Source organism: Syngnathus typhle, linkage group LG8 (assembly GCF_033458585.1).
Source record: "Syngnathus typhle isolate RoL2023-S1 ecotype Sweden linkage group LG8, RoL_Styp_1.0, whole genome shotgun sequence".
Lineage (NCBI taxonomy): Eukaryota > Metazoa > Chordata > Actinopteri > Syngnathiformes > Syngnathidae > Syngnathus > Syngnathus typhle.
The window spans coordinates 8257955-8280381 of NC_083745.1; the positions used below are offsets into that span (position 1 = coordinate 8257955).

At 39.9% G+C, this 22427-nt stretch overlaps 3 protein-coding genes across 9 annotated transcripts in view; all 3 read right to left on the bottom strand.

Annotated features, from left to right (window-relative positions):
• Window positions 1–5874, bottom strand: part of pde10a (phosphodiesterase 10A) — a 38720-nt gene extending 32846 nt beyond the window's left edge. For 3 of the 7 annotated variants that reach the window (XM_061285260.1, XM_061285258.1, XM_061285251.1), the window contains exon 1: window positions 4730–5873. In XM_061285260.1, coding sequence (XP_061141244.1) covers window positions 4730–4802 — 73 coding nt within the window. In that variant the 5' untranslated portion in view covers window positions 4803–5873. Of the gene's footprint in view, window positions 1–4729 lie in introns of all 7 variants that reach the window. The other 4 variants (XM_061285253.1, XM_061285252.1, XM_061285256.1 and 1 more) reach the window with 4 other exon arrangements.
• Window positions 5875–7270: 1396 nt separating this feature from the next.
• On the bottom strand, window positions 7271–11502 carry tbxtb (T-box transcription factor Tb). Its single transcript, XM_061285374.1, has 8 exons — window positions 11261–11502; window positions 10922–11186; window positions 10702–10836; window positions 10510–10571; window positions 10096–10157; window positions 9777–9962; window positions 9359–9491; window positions 7271–8756 (listed from the first exon to the last, which is right to left on the bottom strand). Exons 1-8 carry the CDS (start codon window positions 11467–11469, stop codon window positions 8462–8464), a joined length of 1347 nt encoding a protein of 448 aa, XP_061141358.1. The 5' UTR covers window positions 11470–11502; the 3' UTR covers window positions 7271–8461.
• An 8019-nt stretch (window positions 11503–19521) lies between these two features.
• On the bottom strand, window positions 19522–22324 carry prr18 (proline rich 18). The gene has a single exon (XM_061285239.1). It carries the CDS (start codon window positions 21580–21582, stop codon window positions 20866–20868), a length of 717 nt encoding a protein of 238 aa, XP_061141223.1. The 5' UTR covers window positions 21583–22324; the 3' UTR covers window positions 19522–20865.
• Between the last annotated feature and the right edge of the window lie 103 nt (window positions 22325–22427).

Consider the following 22427-nt stretch of genomic DNA (forward strand, 5'->3'; position numbering starts at 1 on the left):
TTATTCCAAGCTATTTTGCCGACCCTCAAGATGCAGCTCGCTGGTTTGAAAATGATGTCAAGACACTAATAATCTTTTATTGAACATGTTTTGATTGAGCAAATTGTTTCAACATGATGAAATCATGATAATAATTTGCAGGTCCGAGTTTTTTTCATCTAAATAGTGTTCAAGCAACGAGCACTTTATTTGATATGGTAGCAAACACAGTGTTTTATTGATTTCATTTATCTAATTGAATGATGTTGATGTCCAATGGCCTACAATGTCGATGTGCAGTCCTGTACACTGCATGACGATGATGCATTATGATCTATTAAGACTATTAGGCTAGAGGGAAGCAATCTTACTTGGGAACTTTAGATGCAATCCATATGTATTATGCATCTGTAACCAGTTACAGTAAACTAATAATGAACGCATGGCAAATCTTTTCTTATGTCAGTATGTCATTAACTATTGTATTTGTACTATTTAAATAAGCTAATTGGGTAATTCTGAATAATCGTTCCATATTTTGTCAATAATTGGATTAGTTGTTTGGAAGTGATCGTTGAAATGCTTCAACCAGCAGTGGTACTGATGGTCTAAGACATTTTGCAGTCTCAAATGATGAACAACATGACATGAGTTATTGAAATTTGATCTTGATTACACTGCATTAATCTACTCCATACAAAACTTGTCTGGAAACGGGAGTTCCTAATATTCAGAGGGAGATTCTCTTATTAAAATCCCATCCCTAATTCTGAATGTAATATACCAACGTACAAAATTAATTTCATACACACACTCATGCGTCTCCCGCTATTACAAATCCTGCCCATTTCTAGTGGCGCTCAATTGTGACCTAGATTTTTGCATGTGTAATTGGAGAGGAAGACGACAATGATGACGAGCATGTGGTTCACTTTGGTTTGCTGACGTCACTAGGCCACAGCAAACGCTTCACTGTCCAATCTTGTAAAACTGCAATATGAAGTGTGTGCGTGTGTGTGTCTTCAATAAGAACAAACACGAGTGTCTACCGGTGCTCATTAGCCTATGTGTAGATTTGTGCTGCTAACACAATATAACTTGAACTGGCTTGTGAGATGAAACCCCTTTTTTTTTTTTTTTAAACGTGATGACGCAAACACGCGAGACATGTGGCAGCCCTCTTCAAACCACTAACCACACACACAGACACACTCGCACGCAGACACACACACACCACACACACACTCTCCCAGTCTAATGGGGTTGAAAGGAGCTCGTCCCATCATTTTTATTGTTCAAACTAGCCAAAATTAAAGAAATGACCCCACGACAGGAGATGTGATGTCAAGGGTTTAGTCTCACAAGGAGGTTGTGTATGTATGTCAAGTGATTGCGTCAGGTGTCTGCTTAACTCACATATGGAGACACTAAGACTAAAATTAACTTTACTCTTATTCTTTTAATTCAGAATATTTTGCATCTTTTACAATTTATGTAACTACTGCTTTTTTATACAACTGTTCATATTCCCACACGCTTATTCTAATTCTACTTAAATCACTTTCTCTTTCGATGAAGAATTTAGCTTCAAGAATTTGTCTTCAATTTTACAATCAATGAGTTACGAGTTGAGTTGAACGAAATTAAAACATGAACAGATTGATATCTGATAGCTAGTATTATTGCAGCCTACCAAATGTTTGTGTTGCTCTGTGGGAGAAGCCCAGAGAATTTATTAGAAAGAGACTGAAAAAGACTACTAATCTCAGCACAGTGATAAAAGTTCATCAGAGGCCTTGAAGAAAAAAGATAGGGAGACCTTCAGGATGTCAAGTGCCAAGAACTGAGGGAGTGGTTGAGAAGATGAGTGCAAGTCGGCTGCCTGCCGCGGCCCTCATCACAAGCCAAATAAAGTGAGTATGAATCATAGGTGAGAAATATGGGTGATGACGTCTCGGCTTGTCAGTGTGTCGGCCAAATAAGAGGAACAGCCAGACGTCAGCTCCGCATGTTTACCGATAACACATGGATACACACACTCGCCATGCATCTCATGCCGTATTATTTGTCTGATGAAAAGCATATGTCTTCTTTTTTCTCAAATTACATACGCATATGGAGTAGAGCGATAGACAGACAGACAGATGTACGTATCATTTGAGACACGTGCTGGCAGTAATTCAAGACAATGTTTTGTTGACAAGACGCCTTCTACTTTAAAATTGTAAATCATTGACCATGGTGTGTCAAAATGTTCACTCTCTCATACAGAAATAAAGTTATTTATTTATTTATTTATTTATTTATTTATTTATTTATTTATTTATTTATTTATTTATTTATTTATTTATTTATTTATTTATTTATTTATTTATTTATTTATTTATTTATTTATTTATTTATTTATTTATTTATTTATTCATTTATTTACATACATACATACAAGATGCTTTTATTATAAATGATCTTGTTTTGTGGCGTCTTTCAGGAGTAGGACTGGGTCCCTCCTAAAATATATATTAGTGGTGTCTTTCCCTTATGTTGCTCTTTTCTTATACTCTGGCGCCACCTAGTGTCTGTCGTGGATTAAGTTTAAAGGTCGTGATGGAGGCATTCGATGGAGATGACAGGTTATGAAAGGTCAGCAGTTTCATTCAATGTGACAGGTATGATACAGAAAAGACATTTGAGCAACCTCTCTGTTTCCCAACAGCTCAATAATAACCAGCAAGTTATACCAAGACCACTAGTAGGCAGTATCAAGATTTATAATGCAAAGGAGGAAACTAGATATATGCACACCTGCACAGCTCAGCACTACAAATATGTTGATGACATACATTTTTTAACCTATCATTCCAAGTCAATCAATTTCCAAATACATAATATGAAAGTAGCAAAATTCGTTCCTCTAAAACAGGAGACACTTTTTTATGCTTGAATACTTGAATTGAAGTCAGTTTGAAATTGCACATTCTTGTTTGAAATGGTTTATGTCAATAAATCACTGAAAATGAAAGAGTACAAATGCATAGTATCAGCTAATTCTAAGTGTCTCACTTATAATCACTGATAAGCAGCCATAGGGGCCACAGGGGTCAATGTGGACTGAAAATGATGATGAATGACTTTACACGCTCTTATGTCTCTTAAGCCATTAGTCAAAATTAAAGCAGACGACAAAATACCATTGTGGCCAATGTGCAGGCTTCTGACTCCATCACCGTGAAACGCAAGATAGTAACATATTGAGTAGGCGTGCACCCCCTGAGTAGTCACAGATGTCAGGCACAGTCGTGGTAAGGAAGTGCCCGTATTCTCCGTCTGTGTTAGCCAGAGGAAACTCTCACTTGGGTGTGGGCCCAGAAAACCCAAAATTTGTGACGCAAATGCCACAGAACATGTGATAGACTAACTATGTAGCCACAGCAAAGCACCTCCAGCATTTCATTTGATATTTTAAAATATATTTATCTATTTTTTTCTCAGCCTTCAATTGGTCAGGCCTCTTCAGTCCTAGGAGAGGAAAAAAAAATCCCAGATACCGACGACTATTTAATGACATTTTGACGTCCTGATTGAGTTGTTCATTACGTCTATTGTTGTCATCCATGAACCAGGAAGTAGAATACTAAGAAGAAATAAATGACAAATAGAGGGCACAACAGCATTTGTTTTCAACTGAGTGACACCTTTGCAATTGTGTAATTTTAATCCAATTGTTTGGATAAACAAGTGCCGGCAAGTGTACAATAATAATACTCGAGTACAACATCAACATCCTCCAGTTGGTTGTTTTGCATTGCGCAGTTTGACACCACTAGATGAGTTTCACACGCATTGATGTAAATGTTCTGTCTGGCCTGTACGAACATGACTTGTGACATCACTCCCCCCCCCCCCCCCCCCACCCCCAATTCAGCATAGTGTGCTAGTATTGTGAGGAAATGACATGACTCCAGGGCACAAAAAGGGAGAATGGATGTTATTGTCAAGCAGGGAACTTCTTGCACACAACAGTCAAACTCGAGAATTGGGGAAATATTTGTCAAGATTTAAAGATTTGCAAATGTTGAAACAATTGTCAAACTATCAGGAACACACTTTACGATAACATGCATGTGGGAATGTATTTATTGAACATCTAGGGTCAAAAAGGTTTTAAATGGGCCTCAGAAAACACCTTTTCTCATCAATAGGATTTTTGGCAAAGGGGTGGGGCTATTTGGATTCATGACATTTCTGCTGTGTTCTTTATTGCTTGTTCATACGGTCACATAGTTTGGAATTCAACCAAATATTTCCCATGTGTCACATTATACCACACTTGGTCAAATCTGTCAATGCTGTCAGCACAGTGAGCAGTTCAAGTGTTTTGTCACTGCCACCAATAATGGCAAAGAGGAAAACATCATTACAACAACAAGATTGAAAGTCATTCACTTTGTTATTTCTATCGAAGATTATAGATTTGAACAATATAAAAGTCAACCAGAAAGGACAGAATGAATTGTTCCCCACTTTGTCAGTCATTTAACTACTTCCTTGTTTATGCATCCTCACAACGTCTACTCTCCAAGTCTACAACACTTTAAACACATCAAATGTGACTTGACAGATAAGAGATTATAGAAAATAATCCGCAGCCACACACAAGATTGAGATTAAAAAATAGCGAGAGGCATGATTAAATGCGCGCTTCACTCTTCTAACGCAAGTGAACAAAGCCTGAAGAAATTGTGTTTCCTACCTTGATCACTGCATCCTTGCAGGGAAGACTCCTCGAATCCCAGATCGTCAAGACTTTTCCGTTTCTTCGACATTTGCTGGACGTGACAGAATCCCCCCTGCTGATGTGTGTTGGGCAATTTGGGGCGCCTTTGTCAACCGGCGGGATACACAACACGTGGAACAGTCTGCGTGGGGTGACAAGAGGGGTGACGCGCGCTCATTCAGACGCGTGTGCGTGCGTGCGTCCTTCCAAGAGTCCTCTGTGCACGTAATCCAGCCAGCCTGCTCACTTTGTCGCGATCGGGTTCAGTGTGTGGCCGCGTAGGTCCACGCGAACGAGAAATATGAAGCGATTTGTCCCTCACGTGTGCGGCGGATTACAATGTGGTACGATCAAATGTGAATTTACGCACGAGGTTGGCATGGTGCCTTATTTCACCACGTACGCGTAAACCTGGATTTATTCACTGGTGCCCGCTCTAGCTTTGAAACGATCGATTCCCATTTGAAAACGTTCCACGGATTGATTTATTTTTGAGCGAATGGCTCACGGCGACGTCAGACCATCTATCTAATCGTGCGTGTATGACGCAATGCTGACAACTCTTGGATATCTCGCTGGAGTTTTCGCTAAACATAAAATAATTTACCCTTGACATGCATGAAATAGGCGATTCCTGTCAATTGCACTTGTCTACATGTGTATTGGTGAACGCGTGTGCGTAAATTTGGTGAACTCATAGTGTGGAGTGCGCGCGCGTACTCTACCTTTTCTTTTAGGGATCCATAATTCCCACCAAGCTTTTTGGTCGACGAAGAACACTAATCCACGCGTGAGAATGACATTAATGGACCCAGCGTGCATTGTGTAATGAAAACCATCTAGGAATAGCCTTTGTTTCACTTACGGGCCACACAGCAACTAATACAAAAATAAAAACATGAAACTGCAACCTTGATATAGCGCAAATCAAAATTACCTGCATGTCTCAGTTTTGAAAGCCTGGGAATACAAATGATTCAAAATAATGATAACAATAACATCCAAGGAAGGTTTCTGCGCATGTGTGGCTGTTCCAATTGTTTAAAAGACAGGCAGTGACAACCAAACACTACACATTGTCTCTCCTTTCCCAAAAAGTCACAGATGGGTGCCACCAGTTGAGCACACACACGCACGTACTGACCCCCCCCCCCCCCCCCCCTCCTCCTCTCAATTCTCCCACATCCTGATTTATTCCTGAACACACCATGAGGGTCACTAGATCATATTCCTTTCCTCACATCTGGATTACATTTACAGTGTAACGCCCAAAGCTGCACATTTGAGCTCAGGGGGACTTTGTGTTTTATTATTTCTAATAACAAATTCAATTGTTGCTGCTTCTTTGCACGCTCACTTTAATTGTAAGGGCTTTTATTCGCTGACGCCGGTGTTTGGTGGTATTTTCTATATGCAAACACCCCTCTCTCTATTTCTCTCTCTCTCGCTCTTTCTCTCCCACCCTACCTCCCTCTTCTACTGCAGCTGCTGACGTCAACACATGCTTGCGTCAATGCTGCCTGCTTTGGCAGAGAGGCTTTTTTCATTGTGATCATAATGGGATTATTAGATTTAGAGAAATACCCTGCCTTCACGTTTTTTTCTACATACATTTCTCAAAAACATGATCAAACGACCCATCTTTTTCTTTCCTTCCTTCTTCTTATGATTATGATCAAAGAGGGCTTACGATCTCTTTATCTCTTTCAAACAATCTTTTTAGACTTGAAAGAAAAATCAAAAGAACATGCACAAATATAAAAACAAGGAAGTTGCAGTCGCTGCACAATATGCAAGCATGCATAGATAACATTTCCGTAAGAGATGGTCACAAAAAAATCAACTCTGTCAGTGTGGATGTGTGATATGCAGGAGGATGTTATGATGTCCTTAAGCGCTGACCTTCAGCAACGAATGTACTCGGCTTCCCGTCGGTCAGCCTTGATTTACCTCGCATACTGGCTACAGTGTCTTAACTCGACTTACATGCACACTTTGAGTCATTGGCTGCCAGCATGTTCAAATATGCGCTTGTTAAATTCTCCACCTCAGCAGTAATCTGACTTTTTTTCTACAGCGTTTGCAAAAAACGTTAGAGCATAGGTGGCTTAGTAATATTATTCACAAGCAATGAAAGAAAGCAATATCATATTTAGTTTTGAACTGCTTAGGTCAGTAAACATCATGCAGGGGCGGCCCTAGCTTGAATGTGACCCTAGGCAAGCCCCCTTTTGATTCTAATGAATACTGAGGCCACAAGGGGGCGCATGCTTGCCTTAAAAAATGCCAATGACATGTCATGGAATACACAATAGAAACTATTTGACAAAGCTTTTTTTTGGAGCACGTTGCCCCCCTCCCAGTGGTGGTGCCATATGAGGTCATACGTAATGCACATGCTAGAAACCGCCACTGTCAACATGTACAATCGAAATGACCCGTCTTATTAGGTACTTCTGCACAAAAGCAGAGACAACAATCCTGCTTATGCAAAAATACAATACAAGACATCTTTATTCTCCATTTTGATTGACACTGTGAGAATTATTGCTGTGGTGTAGAAATGCCTTGCGTTATTGCCAACAAATATTTTTAAATACGTTTCCCTGTTACTAAAATACTAGATGCCTGTATGATGGAGTGCAGTTCAAAACCAATGAACAGTAACTATGCAGACCTAATAATGTGTCCATCATGATTTTCATATGACATGTCCAAAATTGTTTTCCAAAATGGTCATCATACAGTGGAACCATGCACTTTTTCCAAACCAATCAGTGACACTACTTAGAAAGACAAAAAATATTTCCATGAAAACATTGTGGAAAAACAAGCATATCACACCGACCTGTCAGTTATATACAAATGTGAACATCACAAGTCAGATTGTCAATAAGCATATCATAGTTAATATATTTTCCCAGGTAAACCATGACCCTGCATGATTTTGGCAGATTTATCCTCATTCTAACATTTTGTAGCAAAGTTAATAAATTTTCTGCAAATCAGTAATCACTGATGGCACACTTTTTTGTTGACAGTTTTATCCCAAATATGAAACTTCTGACACATTTACAATCAGAAAACTTAGGTTGCAGGTTTGGTGTTGTCATATAGCAGTGTAGTATAGGGTAAATATATAGTGTTTAAGTATTGATTAGTTTCCAAGTATGTTTTTCATAAGTGGAGTTGGTTTGCCTAAGGAGGTGCATCGTATTGTGATGTTAATATCTAAGGAAAATTCTGAGCGAAACTTGAAATGCCATCCCCACCTGACATTGGATGCAGTTTTCCTTACATTTTGACATTTGAAGAATTTCTCTATTATGTTTTAGTATTTGCGTAAAAAGCTGTTTAAAGTATGCAAGTCCCTTGCCTATTTGCACTATAGTCAATTTTTGAACCCTTTTAGAACTGTAATCGTACTTCATCATGGAATTGCGCTTAATATAAGCGCATTGAAAACTGAATTGGACTTCCAACAATATGATAAACATTCAGTTATGCTAATGATCATAAATATATTAATTACAGATCTTGTTTCCGATTTAAAAGCACAGAACCTCACCTGCTGATTTCTCTTAGTAACAAACAAAATCAGATATTAACATCTGAAGATGTCAAATTCATCTCCTTGAGCCTCGGGAAATGTCATTTCAAAAAAGTCTTGGCATTAAGAAAAGAAAACATTGAACTGTAGGTACTCCATCACATGGAGGGGAGCGTGGCAGGAGTCCAGGCTGGAGAATGTCGCTGCAGAGAGGCATCATACTGAGCTGAGTCGTGCCCCTCCGTGGTGCTGGTGCTGCTGTCATACATCGGCGAGCCAGTGGAGGGCGCTGGGACCGAGTGAGCAAGGTTGGGATAGTGACTGCCGGACCCTCTCAGGAACTGGGAGCTTAGATTGTTGTTGTTGGTGTTCATGATTCCCCCAGAGTGGTGGGACACCGGGGTGACTGGGGTCAGCGGTGTATTGCTCATAGACCATAGGCTGGTGTACTGACTTTATGAAGACATGGATGGACAAGACAGGTTGATGACACCTCCAACAAATCAATTACCAAGCAGTTATGATGAACTTAAGCGACATCAATACTAACCGAGCATAGTATTAGGAGCACTCATGCAAGCTGATAGCAGTTCTGATTGATAAGGAAGTTTTTTCTTTTATTGCCACTCTAATGTAAGCATTTATTATTGTGCTAAAGATGTTTGCAGTAATTTGGCTATGAGCAATACAAAAAACGTTTGCTGAAGAATTTAGAAAAAAATGAAATTGAAATGTGAAATTGACATAATATGGAATATTTTGAAAAAAAAAAATCAACCATTTGCATTAATTTAGCTGATTTTAACAGCGATAATGTATTAACCTGTATTTAAATTACAAGATGTGCACTAAGTAGCCATTTTTGTTTATTCCTTTAAATTTATATAAAAAAAATGATTATCCATACAAACTACCACAACAATCATTAATAGTCTGGTAACTGATCTTTTTGTAAAGATTGACTTGATTGGTGTAGCCAATACAATTGAATTTGAATAAATTAAATGTCTCCACAAATATGATCACAAATATGTGTTGTTTTTGATAGAACTTACCTAGAGTTGGTAGCTGAGGTTGAATTGTGGGTCATGGACATCATGCTGGAGTGTGTTGGCATCTGGAGACCACACCAGTTGTCTTGACTAGACAGCATTGGCAGACATGCTGAGGAGTTATCAGTGTAACCTGCTGCGACAAAAACAAAAGCAGCACGGTTTTACACTGATTTTAATGCAGATATTATTGATGCAAAGCATTCAGTCACCTCAGCGAGCTTCTGTGCCATGACCCACCCGGCCTTTGCCCCTTCAAATCAAGGTGTAAACATTCCTCGTCTGAGAGAGTTTACAACTTTGGGGCTCCACTCGAACAAAAGCAAGTGGAATGCAGACTATGCCTCAACCCATAACATTTGTTTCACTTTCTTGTTAAGAGTTGTTGAGAATGTATGTATGAAGGGGGGCGCTGACTCACTGGGCGAGTTAGTCCGATGGCTGTAAGAAGAGGCGCTGTAGGGTGCTGAGCGGTGGGTCCTGAGCGTGGAATAGCGCTCACATCCGTGGGACGGCGAGAGGGCGATGGGGCTTCCAAATTGACTATGGGGACTTGCAGTTGCAGGAGGGCAGAGGGAGCCTGATGCAGGCAGAAACCAACCACCTACTGGCTCCAAAGAAGGAAGACACAGGTTGGGAGTGATGCATAAAAGAATTCATCAGCCATGTCGATACATTTAAATCCATTTGAATAAATGGAAATTGAATTAAAATTCATTCAAAGGCATAAAGACACTTACACGGTGAGTACGTTGACTGCTGGTGTTCAATTGTTTCATCCTTAATATCTTTGTCATCACATCTGTAGAAATTTAAAAAAAGTTTTCACTTCAATATCTATTAAACAAAATATAAAATGAAAGAAACCATACTCGATAACTTAGACATTACAACAGTACAAAAGCAATACTAATATTTTCATAACTATAAATTTGATAACAACGTCAAATAATAATAACATAAAAATGCAACTTAACAACAAATATATTAAAAATAAATGTTTATTATCTAATTGATATCACATATTTATAAATGCAATGAATTTGATAAAAAAAAATAATTGAAAACATTCAAGTAAAAATAAACACTGCAAAAACCCTCTTGGGATTCACAATTTTGCAATTGACATTTGAATTATATTAAAATCTCTTTACCTTTCCTTTGCATCCAGGAAGGCCTTGGCAAAGGGGTTGTGCTTTATTTTTAAAGCAGTTATCTAAAATACAACAATTAAAATAGGCTAAATGACACGCAACAAACAAACTGTGCGTAAACGCCACGCGCATTTACGCACAACACCACACGCACAATCAAGTTATAATCTATTATCTTTAAATGTTACCGACCTCTTCATTTTGGTATGCTGTCACGGCAATAAATTGGGTCTCTGGGAAAGAATGACTGGTGACCATCCTACGTGGGCCTCCAACACGCACGATGTGGATGCGTGGCTCGTACTTGTGTAAGGAGTTTAACATGATCTATCGAGACAATAAAAGTGAGGGGAGAAAATTATTTCAATGCAAAAAGCAACCATAAATAGTGCACGAGAAGTCCTGTTCTTACTTGACCACCACCGTTTAGTTTATTGGTGAGTTTGACTTTGCTAAAAGAGACTGGCGCTTTCATCCAGTGTGCGCCGAAGTTTGGTGAGTCCGGGTGGATGTAGACACAGCTAGGGGTCTGAGGTTCTGGTTTCCCCCCGGGTACCCACTCCCCGCTCACGTACTTCCACCTGTGGTTGTCCGCGGATACAAAGTCCAGCAAGAAAGAATACATGGCGTTCGGGTCCAGTCCTGACACGTTGACTTTCATCACGGGAAACATGCGTCTTCAAGAAAACAACCAAAAGATTACTTTCAAGTATATATGTGGGGAAATTACGCACAAAGCATTTGGGCTCACCTGCCATTTTTTGTCACAATCATCTCGTTCGTAAGATCCTTAAATTTGCCCCAAAGTTCGCTCTCATCCAGAGATAGCTTCAGCTCCCTCTCCGTGGGGTCGCCCTTCTCACTGCCGGCCTGCAGCTCACTTTGCACGGCGCTCAAGAGGTGATCCACCCGGTATTGGCCGGCCTTCCCCGGACACTCGCTCACCCCCGCTATGGACATCCTTTCCTGCAACTGCGCGCCCGAGTAAGGTGGAATTACTACCTCCCCAAAAATATGAATGAATCTCAAATAGCCACTTTTGCGGGTCCTCTCTCGGGGATGAGAAGGTCAACTATATAGACAGAGGAGAAGTTGCATGGAAGGATGGCTGCTTGGAACAAAACTGGTTGGCTCATCCTTACTTTGATCTTTGGCAGCTTGGCACCGATTGGCTAAAAGAAGTCCATTGAATCCACAGGAACCCAGGGTCCTGAAAGAAGCAGCCTGACCCACTTGATTACAAGAACTAGTAAATATTGACACTTAGATCAAAGCTCACTTGCACAAGCCACACTGCCCGATCGCCTGCACACATTTACATTTTATTCCATTGTTTGCCCTCCAGATTTTCAAGGAGAAGGCTAAATTAGTCAAATTGCACTCAAAACATAAACCAATTTACCTCACACAATTTTATTTTGTGAGAGTCAAGAGATATTGGGTTTCGCTTATTTAATTTTGAACTGGTATGATGGACAAAATTCCAAAATTATACAACATGATGCTATTCTTTGTAGCAAATGTCTTCAATTCACTTGACTTAATATTTATTTTACACTTGGGTGAACACAAACATTTTATCCCATCCTAAAAACCATCTTTTCTGGTTGCAGTTTTGCATTCAAATTTTAATGACAGGCCTTATAGTAGTTAGAATGCATGTCTGAATAAAGATTGCTAGCAATATTAGTTGAGTATTTTAGCTATAAAATCACAAAGCTCATAAAAGCAAAGCAGTCAAAATAACTAAAACATTTTAAATGAATAAGACCAATGATATTTCAGGCTTCCAGTATACAAATGAAAATACTGGGTATTTGTTTGGTTGAATTGGCTTTGTCTGCTGCCTAGAATTCAAAATAACAATATATAAAATTATTCAAGCAATTCAAGGAATCTTAATTTTTTTACACTTTTCTTAAATGCATAATGTAACCGGTGTTTAGCACTTTTACACTGCATTTCATATGTTAATTAGATTCTAGGTATCTCAAATGTCCCTATTGTGGCTGCCTACCTTGAAGTACTGCAGTGCATTTAAATAGGTGAGTGACTTTTGCTAATTCCATTTCGGGTAACCCGTTTCTACAGTTACGCAACAAAACAAAAATAAACATTACAGGCTGAAGTGTGTAACAGCTACATGCAAGCTTCCGTAGCTCTGTGGTGTTGTGTTGTGGCTGGTTTGTGTTACTAACCAAATCTTGGACGCCTCGTTCCTGCTGCAGCCAGCAATGAGAGTCTGTCTGCATGTCCAGAAGTCTGGAACCGAGTTCACAGCAAGCAGAGAAAAACAAACCAAGTCAGTTTAAGGGGCAGTTAAAAAGACTTCTTCAGTGTGTCCGCAGTTGCTCTAAATGTTACATAAGGTTCCATTTAAATGGGTCGAATCATCCATCTTGGAGTATTTCACGCAGCTCACTAACCTTTGGGAAAACACCATGATGCTCAGGCAAATATAGCACATTTTCTTCAACCCTCCCAGGTAAATTTTGCTTTCTAGCTTTTCTGTGGGGCCTATGATTCAGGCAAAAGCATTAAGTCATACATCACTAATTAAATGACCTACCAAATATCATATCTTATTTCAGAAGTTCCATATAAAGTTGGGTTGTAGGTTTGCAAATGAGGGCACTTTCATATGTGGGTGGCACAGGACATTTATTTATCATTTCCTTCTCAATGAATACTGTGAGTGGAAAAAAGCACCCCCTGCCTTTTTTTTTTCTACAGGAGCTTAGGTGAGTGAGATGTAAAAGTCGGAGGTGTAATAGCCAGTGTCATTTCCCACAGTCCCGGTGTTCCATTTGGAGCCTCGCTCTCCTCCTCCAACACCCCGGACAGCGCTAAGTGTCACACTAGGCCACTTCCTGTGTGGGGCTGCAGCACTGTGAATTAACGTTGTTGGTCTGTATGGCGCTATATGGCCCCACACAGGACAATGCAGTTGGAACTAAAATAAAAATAAAAATACCTTTCAAGTCTGCAGTCAGTCATCCTTTCTTGTGTTTAGATTTAAGGATCAGTCAACAAGTTTCCAGAATTTGAGATTCATTTATGATTTATAATGTAATGTATGGTGAAGGGTAGCTGGTGTAACTGAATTAAATCATTTCCATTGTTTATTTGATTCAATGCAAAAGAAATAAATGCTCTCCAATCGAGAATGAAATGAGTCAGACAGAAAACGATAACGGTGTGCAAATTTGGGAGAATGATACCACAAATTGAGGACAAATTTCATGTGTGAATGGCCATGGAGGATTTGCTTTGTCACCAAGGAGCCGAGCTGAGTGGCTATGTCTCATCTGACCAATGTTTGTGCTCCCTCCCTCTAGACAGCCTCATCCCCTCCTGGCCCATTTTGTCACAGGAGTGAGAGAAGGATGAGTCCTGCTTGTGTGTGTGTGTGTGTGTGTCAGTACAATAGCTTCACCTCACCTCCAACTGTTTGCACTTTCCTCACTCTCCCCAAGCCCTGCTGACATTATATGAAAATGTCAAACAAAGCCACCTGAGTCAATGTTTCACTTTAACATTGCACAAAAGAATGTTCATGTCAATTTTGATTACATGCCAATGATCGATAATTTGCTTGAGAGTACGTTTACACGGTGATGTCTCGATAAAAATATTTTTTTCCGTGTACGTTGGGGTATTACTAGTTTTGCACAAATGACAGCGTCATGAAAATGTGACCCTGTCTTCAAATATCTGCTGTGCTAAACTCTCACGTGAAGATGCTTCTAACATATTGCACACATTTGAGTTAATCCACATTGCCAATGAGTAATGATACAATATTTGAAAACATGTAAAAACATCCTTGTCAACTGGCTGACTATCGCTTCCTGCTGTGATGTGTGACCTGTACACAAAATGTCAACTTGTTAATATATTCCTAATGGTGTGCGACTTCTCAAGAGAAGCCTGAGCGTGGTGCAACTCACACCGATAACACTGCACACTCGGGTGACAGCACACTTTGTCTGGTGGGTGCAAACTGGCTCCTAAGTAGACTCCTGAGCAAGGCAGCGTTTACTCACAGGACTGTGAAGCAGCTCACAGATTTTTACAAACCCCACCTGCACTGGAACTGGACCTCAAACTGCTTTATTACGTACACATGAACAATCTGATTAGATCAATACAAAAGTATATTTAAAAAACTTCATTCTTTAGCATTGGAGCATTCTTTGCATGATTAACTAGAAAGTCTTGCATGTCACATGTTGCAAGTGTGTATACAAACTAGAAGGTCCTATCAGAGACACATTTAGTAATATCCAGTACACGTGTGTACGGTGTATGTTCAGGTCAATCTAATTTTGCAGGCCAGTGAGGCATACTTGTGAAATTCAACATGCTGAAGAGATTATGACAAGATGGCCACAGACACAGCAAATAATGCTATTGAGATATGAATAAATCGTGAAGTGCAAACAATTATATTTATTAATAGACGATTAGAGACATTGATTGTATGAATCGAATGAAAAACATATCTTAGATCATGCCAGTTGTCGACATGTTTTGGCTTGCGCTCTAATTGATTTTATTTTGGGTATTTCTCGTGCATGTGCGGAATGTACTTTTACGGAAGGGTTGAGGCGGAGCCCCCCGGTAGCTGCTGTCTCGCCATGTTTGTCTGTGCAATGGTGGGATTTCACACCGCTAGAAGACTTGTCAGCGTCAAGACCTCACTCGCCTTCTGAGCGAACTCCCGATGTCTCGGAGCCAATGTGGTGGTCACAGCGGGGGCCTCATCCGAACGTCATGCCGTGTACTGTATGTTTTTAACAAACACTGGTGCAGTCACACAGGCAGGTCCTTTCCATCTTCTTCACACTATGCAAATGCTGATTATAAAAACACAAGTCAGCATGTTGAAAATCCTATCGTCATATTAGATACATCTGTACATTGAAATAAAATGCATTACTAGCACGCTGTTAAAAAAATAAGACTTTTCAACTCTGACTCTGACTCTGAAATGATGATATTCCATTTTAGCACCATTTTTAAGGTTAAATTCCCACTTCGCTTTTATAAACATTTTAGCGTTTCTTTGAGAAACAGATTTTAAATGAAAAAGGCAGTGCAAGCCTTTTCTGAGGAAGAAGTCTTTTAGACACCAACATTTTAAATAGTTACCGACCTGTATGCAGCTTACTGTTTTAAAGTAAAATCTTTGAAAATGTGTCAACCAATTAAATTGGTTCTTAAATAAAATTGTAGAATAAAACAGTACAAGAAAAAAACTGACCTCAACTCCAAGTCCTCGTCTTTCTGGATTTCAGCAAAGTTTCTTTGTAAGTATGGATACATATTCTTCTGGAAATCGTGTTATTAAAGGAGGGGTACCCAAAGGGTTAATTAATTGTGGGTTCATTTCAGTTGAATCTATGTACGCTTGCCCTTGGTGTTGTCACGAGGAGGCATGGCATCAGCTTCCATAGTTATGCTGATGACACACAGCTATACATTGCCGATTCTCATAAAGTTCATAATAGCTATAAAGAGTATAAACATTTTAATATCTACAGTAGGTCAGCAGACAGTGTTGGGATGACATTACACCACCAGCACAAAAAACATTTTGTGGTGGCTATAATCACAACATATTCCGACCAGTATGATGCTGGTAAAAGTTTCCAAAGAGATGCATTTCCAAAAAAAGACGAAGGGTCAAGATGGTGTTTGGCCATCTCACTTCTATGTGAGTAATCAGATCTCTCTTTCAGGAGGGTCCACGCCAAACAAGCATCCACTGGAGACTGTGTTTGCTCTTCAAGACAGGCCAAACACTGAGCCAGAGGGCCTGGTGGTTATGGCCTCTTGGTTACATACCTTCTAAAGTCATGCTGTATGCCCATTGCTTGCTCTGGCTATATCTTTCAAACATCAAACTCCACACTTACTGTATAGTCTCACCAAAAAGCAAACAAAATCTGGACTTCATTGCCACAGTCTACTCTTATTGAGTAGCATCAAAAGTTCAACAATACTATGTAACACTAATGTGTAAGGAATACTTTTGTGAGACGTATAGCTACTGCTGACCACTGGGCCGAGTCACCATCGTCAATTACACCTTAGTCTTAACTGGTTAAATGAAGATTAAATAGCAAAATAAACAGTATGAGCCATTGAAAGCTAACGTATCGTTTCTATCCAAAGATGGCAGACAGTCAGTGGATGGAGAGAAGACAGACGATGGTGGGAAACGGATTTAAAGTGAGTCTCCCTTGTGTCAGTGGCTGGGAAACAGAACACACAGAACAAATGAGAAGTAAACACACAGCCACAGGAAGCCATTAATGGCAGCGAGGACCAATTAGGCCTCCGCAGGTGTCCTTGCGTTCGTCTTGTTTGGTCCGGCTTCACTTCAGTGAAGTTTGTATGATGGAGCCTCTCCATCTGAGGTAAGGAAACAACAGTCAGTTTCATTTGCTGAGCAGTTCAAGGCACAGGTTTTCGTACTGAAAGGCCTCTAAAGTTCTTTATGGCATTCTCTTTGTCTCCTCCCCGCCAAGTGCAAGTCATTAGAGAGGACAATTACATCCTCTGTATAGAAGACTTGCTTTTACAGGAGGGCTAGATAAGACAGGATCTCTCTCATGTTTGACCCCCGCGCCCCCCTCCAAAGTGGACGCTCTCTGAAGCTTATTGCTCTCTTCACACCTCGTCACAACTGCAAAAGAGTCAAAATCAAAGTCAAACCCAGTAGAGTCCTTCCCGAGCAAGCTCAAATATCACTCCAAAAACTTAATCTGGTCCCCAAAAAAGTTACAACAGGTTTATGAAATCATTTACTTCTCTTTTCTAAGAGATACAAAGTTGCAGATGTACTGCTGTGATAGTTTTCATGAATATTCATGCCACTTGAGGACTCAAAGGGGAACGTGTCGGAATCACAGTTAGAACAGATGCGCTTTGATTTGGCGTTTTGTGTATTTGAGCCCAGTGAAAGTGTCACTAGGAGAAAGGTAATAAGTCTGGCTCATCAGTCAGGAAGTTTAGTGATCTAAATACCCATAATGCACTGTGTGTTAATGTTCTGTTTTATCTGGTAGTTTCATTCATCTTACTTTTTCCCGCAGTTATTAAGACACCACAATCATAATTTACAATTTATAAATATGATCATTGTTTGACAATGACTGTGATTGGGTTCAAGGTCAACTTGCCTCTTGCCCAAAGTCAGCTGGGATAGGTTCTAGCACACCCACGAGTCACAACCCTAGTGAGGCTAAATGGTGAAGAAAAAAAGGGATGGATGGATTTGTTGGGGGATTGGATGTGTTGATTTTTTTTTTTAATTTGTTATTTTCATTTTTTTCTGAAAGGGTGTCACGCCCAAAATTGTAAGTCTTTCAATGTAGACATGCATAATGTGTCGTCATTTTTACTAATTGATTCGTTCATTTATTATTATTATTATTATTATTATTATTATTATTATTATTATTATTATTATTATTATTATTATTATTATTATTATTATTATTATTATTATTATTATTGAATGTAGTTACCGAGATAATGACGTTTACCCAGTAAGGCAAGATCACCCTTGCAACTTTAGCCTCTATCATGTTATTCAGTGTTATTGCGTGTTTTTTTGATTACATGTTTTTAAAAAAGACTTAAATGTTGATTTACTGTAATTATCGCATTGTTTAAAATGCCTTTTTCTGTACTTTTGCATTATATAGCAATATCAATTGTTAAAAAGTCATTTAACGTTCAACTATATCTGGACCTAATGTAACAATGTCTTTTATCTGGTTGCCATCATTGAGTGGTTTATTGTCGGTTTGTCTCCGTGCTGCACAGCGAAAATTTGTTAATGGAGCTTCTGTTCGCGCAAAGCAGCATGATGGTGAGGAAGAGCGTCTCTAAGGCAATACATGCACCAAGAAGCCACGCAGCGGCGCTGCAGCACATTTTAATAATATATAATACAAGTGCGTTCAATAGCACGCACTTAATAAATCCCTGGAGAAACATAAATATTTAAATTGAAGATGCAACACTGAGCTTTATGATTCTACCTATTCTCGTGTGGTGTATTTTCTGCAGGTTCTGTGTCCCTCAATGAGCTGATTGCGTTTTAAGGCCCGTCTTTGTCCTTGAGGTGTCTTTATTAGTGTATTATTATTATTATTTGTATCCACGGTAGCTGTTTGAGGCATAGTATTTATCTAACCGGTTGCACACTGTCTGCTGTGTCATTGAGGAGCCAGAGGCAGCACGTATCTACAATCCAATGCTACCAGCTATCACTTGAGGAATAAGGGTCTAGTGACAGCTTAAGATGAATGCCACATTAAGGTGGCCATGAAAATAAAAAGACCCCAAAGGTGCACATGAAAAAAAGAAATTGTCCAAGATGGTTGAGTATGATAAGAAATTGATGACAAAGATATTAAGCAGTGTATATTGTTATCAGACCTAATGCACAGTTCAATGAATAGGCCAACTTCACAAGGATTACACAATTTTGCGTCACCGAGTCAGATGATAGTATCATCAGCAGCAGGGCATCATGGGGATAAGGGGCAGTTAAGTCCTGGTACGAGCTCTCAGCCATGATCTCAGCCTGCTGCATGCTGTTACAATACATGCACTTTGTGTGTCTGTACACAGTGATATCTGCAATAGCTCGGACATTCATCCACTTGTTTGTTCACCACCTGCAAATCTACAACACTGGCTGTTGTTCTTGACATGTTACTAAGTATATGCTGCCGCGTGTCTCAGTCACAGGCCATCAGTCTTGCAACAGGATAATGACCTAAAACACAGCTAAAAATATCCAAGATTGATTGGGAGCAAAACATTGGACTATTCTCAAGTGTCCTTCTTTGAGTCTTCTGGAAAAGCACCATTCAAACCAGAGACAATTGGACCATTTTGCTCATTAAGCCAAAATACCTTCAAAGAAGCGGGGAAGATTCATAGAAATGTACATTAATAAATAAAATCTGTAAAATAAGAGTTAGAAGAATTTATTTTCACCACTGTGGCGTCAATGGACTACATTCTTCAGCCAGAATAAGAATAGCACTGCCCTTCATCCATGACTCAAAGTATCACACAAACAATGGACAAATACAAAATGACTTACAATTTCTTGGAATTTTGGCCTCAGAAGTCTACACTCCCACTTAGTGACATACTTAGGACATTACACAATTTCGCAAATCTACTGGTTGCTCAGGCGCAAAATTTTAGCTGCACTAAATTTTAGGAGCAATATGTCACCATGTAGGAGCAGTCTGGAGGAATTAAGAGAATCACAGAAATGTATTCATGTTAGAAAGGCAATAAAGTACAATTAATGAGTGTATTGTGGTTTCCAAGTTACAAGGAATAGAAAAAAAAAATGCTGATGCACAATTTGGATTTGCAAATTACAGTGGATATTTCACTTGCATGTGAATACAGAAACGGTTTCAATCTTGACTGCATCCCACTTCAAACATCCATTATTGTTGCAAGACACTGTCTTCTATTCAATGGACACATGGATTCATGGTAAGGAGACCTAATTGGGCTTAAACAATAAATACATTTGCATCAATCACTTGCTTGGAATTGTACACTTCAGTATTAAAAGAAAATAAAAGTCTCAAGACACTGTCTCATGGGGATGTGCATTGTTTACTTGGGTAATACAAAAATGAGAGGCAATTTCCTGATGGAGCTCCAGTACCTGGCCCCCGACAGTACACTGGTCAACCCTGCTTAGTAGGAAATGTAAGAGGCTTAGTACACTAATGCCCACATGGCCGCAGGTAGCTACAATGGCAACAAAGAGCCTCTGATATCCAACTAAAGTCAAAGTGAGTCAATCAACATCATACAAAACATGAGGCACAATCATATTCAGAAGTTGTGTGGATAGTACAAAATCCTTCACTTTAAATGGCACACACTTTCAATTTCAAGGTACAAATATTAATAAATACTGTACATCAGAATATAGAAGCCTCTTTTGATAGGAAATAAGACCGTTGTTTGGTTTTAGCAGCAGGGCATAAAACCTAATTGTTGACAGCGTTTTGTTCTCTTACACAAAGGGCTTCTTCAGCGAAAATCCCTGCTTTAGACCACAAGAGGCGCCCCCAGTGGAAATAAAAATCGTATGTGCAAATCACTGAATTCAAACTTCAAAAAACGTAGGAAGCTTGAAACGCAGCACTTTCAAGTCATTAGGGGGAGTATTCTAGGGCCAGCAGACATTCCTCCGTAATCTTTCATTCCAAACAACCTGAAGACTTTGTGAGTTTTCATTGCATTATTGGAGATGAATTAAGATGAAGTGTTTTCATGGCTTGTGTCCAGCTATCAGCAGCCTTTGAGGTGGGGGAGTGCAGAAAGTTTGTCAACCTTTCCCAAAGCTGCTGCACTTTCGACCCCCTTGAGCCACTCTTTACATTTCCTCATCACAGTCTCGTCTACGTCTCCGTCCTCTTCCTCATACTCAACATCGTCATATTTATGCTGGTCGTTCAAAAGCGAGATCTTAACGATGGCTGTGATGTCCTGTTCTCCATCCTCCAGCTTGGTCACCTGTGCGCCTTTGGAGCTCCCCTGTGATGCTTTTTTGGACGGGAAAACACGCCTGTGGCGGAAGTCCGCGGAAGCGCAGCATTTTTGCTGTTTCGCCAGCATCTGCTTCTCCAGATTTCTCTTCTGAATAACAAGGATAGCCTCCGGTGTGAGGCTGAGCGTGAACTGGAGCTCCTTCTTTGTTGCGTCCTCTTTGCTGGCGAGGGGTCTGCCGGAGTGCGCGGAGGAGGAGCGCCTCACTTCGGCGATTGATTCCTGAGCTTTAGTCGAGGTCAGCCACGAGCATTTTCCCTGCACCTCCTTCTGCGGCGGGTTTTGAGACTTCTCCTGTTTTGTCTTGCGCCCCAAATTCCTTAAATTAGCTGTTGTCCATGATGTGGTCTGCTTCTCCTTCCCGGGGTCTCTCTTCTCACCACTGCTTTTCTTTTTGCTGAATAGATCCCTTGCAGGAGACGGGATCTTCTGTTGGAGACTAATAGGTGGGAAAGGCATTTTCAGAACGCAAATTGGATTATAAAAATGTGCAAAAAAAAATGCTTCAAAGTGCAAATCGACACCAGCACTCTAAGGGCATCATCCGGAGAGGGTGCACCTGTTGTCCACACAAGTGAGCGTGGAATTCCGCTGCGAGCACTCCTTTATGGGAGCAAAAGCGAGGGGGCGTGGTCAGGAGAAACGCCAAACAAAGACACTGCGAGGAGGCGCTGATGTCATGAAGCTATTCACTTCCGATGAGAGACATATCACACGCGACGAAATATGAATCATACACACTAAAGTGTGAGATGAGTGGGGTCTGCTTCAGTCCTGGTGTTGTCATCATATCACATGAAAGAACGTGTACTACTCTCAAAACGTTCAGCAACACCACGCGTAAAACGGATTTGAAAAGTCTTTGGGAACTATTGATCCCAGTCTCATCATACGTCGTAGAAATGTGTGATTAAAGGTTTTAATGGGAAGACAGTCAGTACATTCAGTTCTTTTGCCACGATGGAAAAGCGCAGTTGAATGCATTTCCTCCTAAAAGTTGGATTGCCCCTCTATTTTAAAATGATGGCTACACGTTTCTAATGTTTTGGCCCGTTATATAGGGGCCTTTATCAAGCTGGATATTAAATATTAAAAGAAAAAAAAAAAGCATGTCTCGCCCATACTTTTGATTGGAACCCTTCTGTCAATACAAAATGTTATTTTACTCATGTGAATCGAGGGTCTATTGTGGCACTATGAGGGTTCGGCCAGTGGAGGAAAAAAAAAAAAGGCTCTATACATTGATTTCTATTCCTCACACTCAGATTTCATGACTTTTGAGTCTGAAAATGGATTAAAAATGT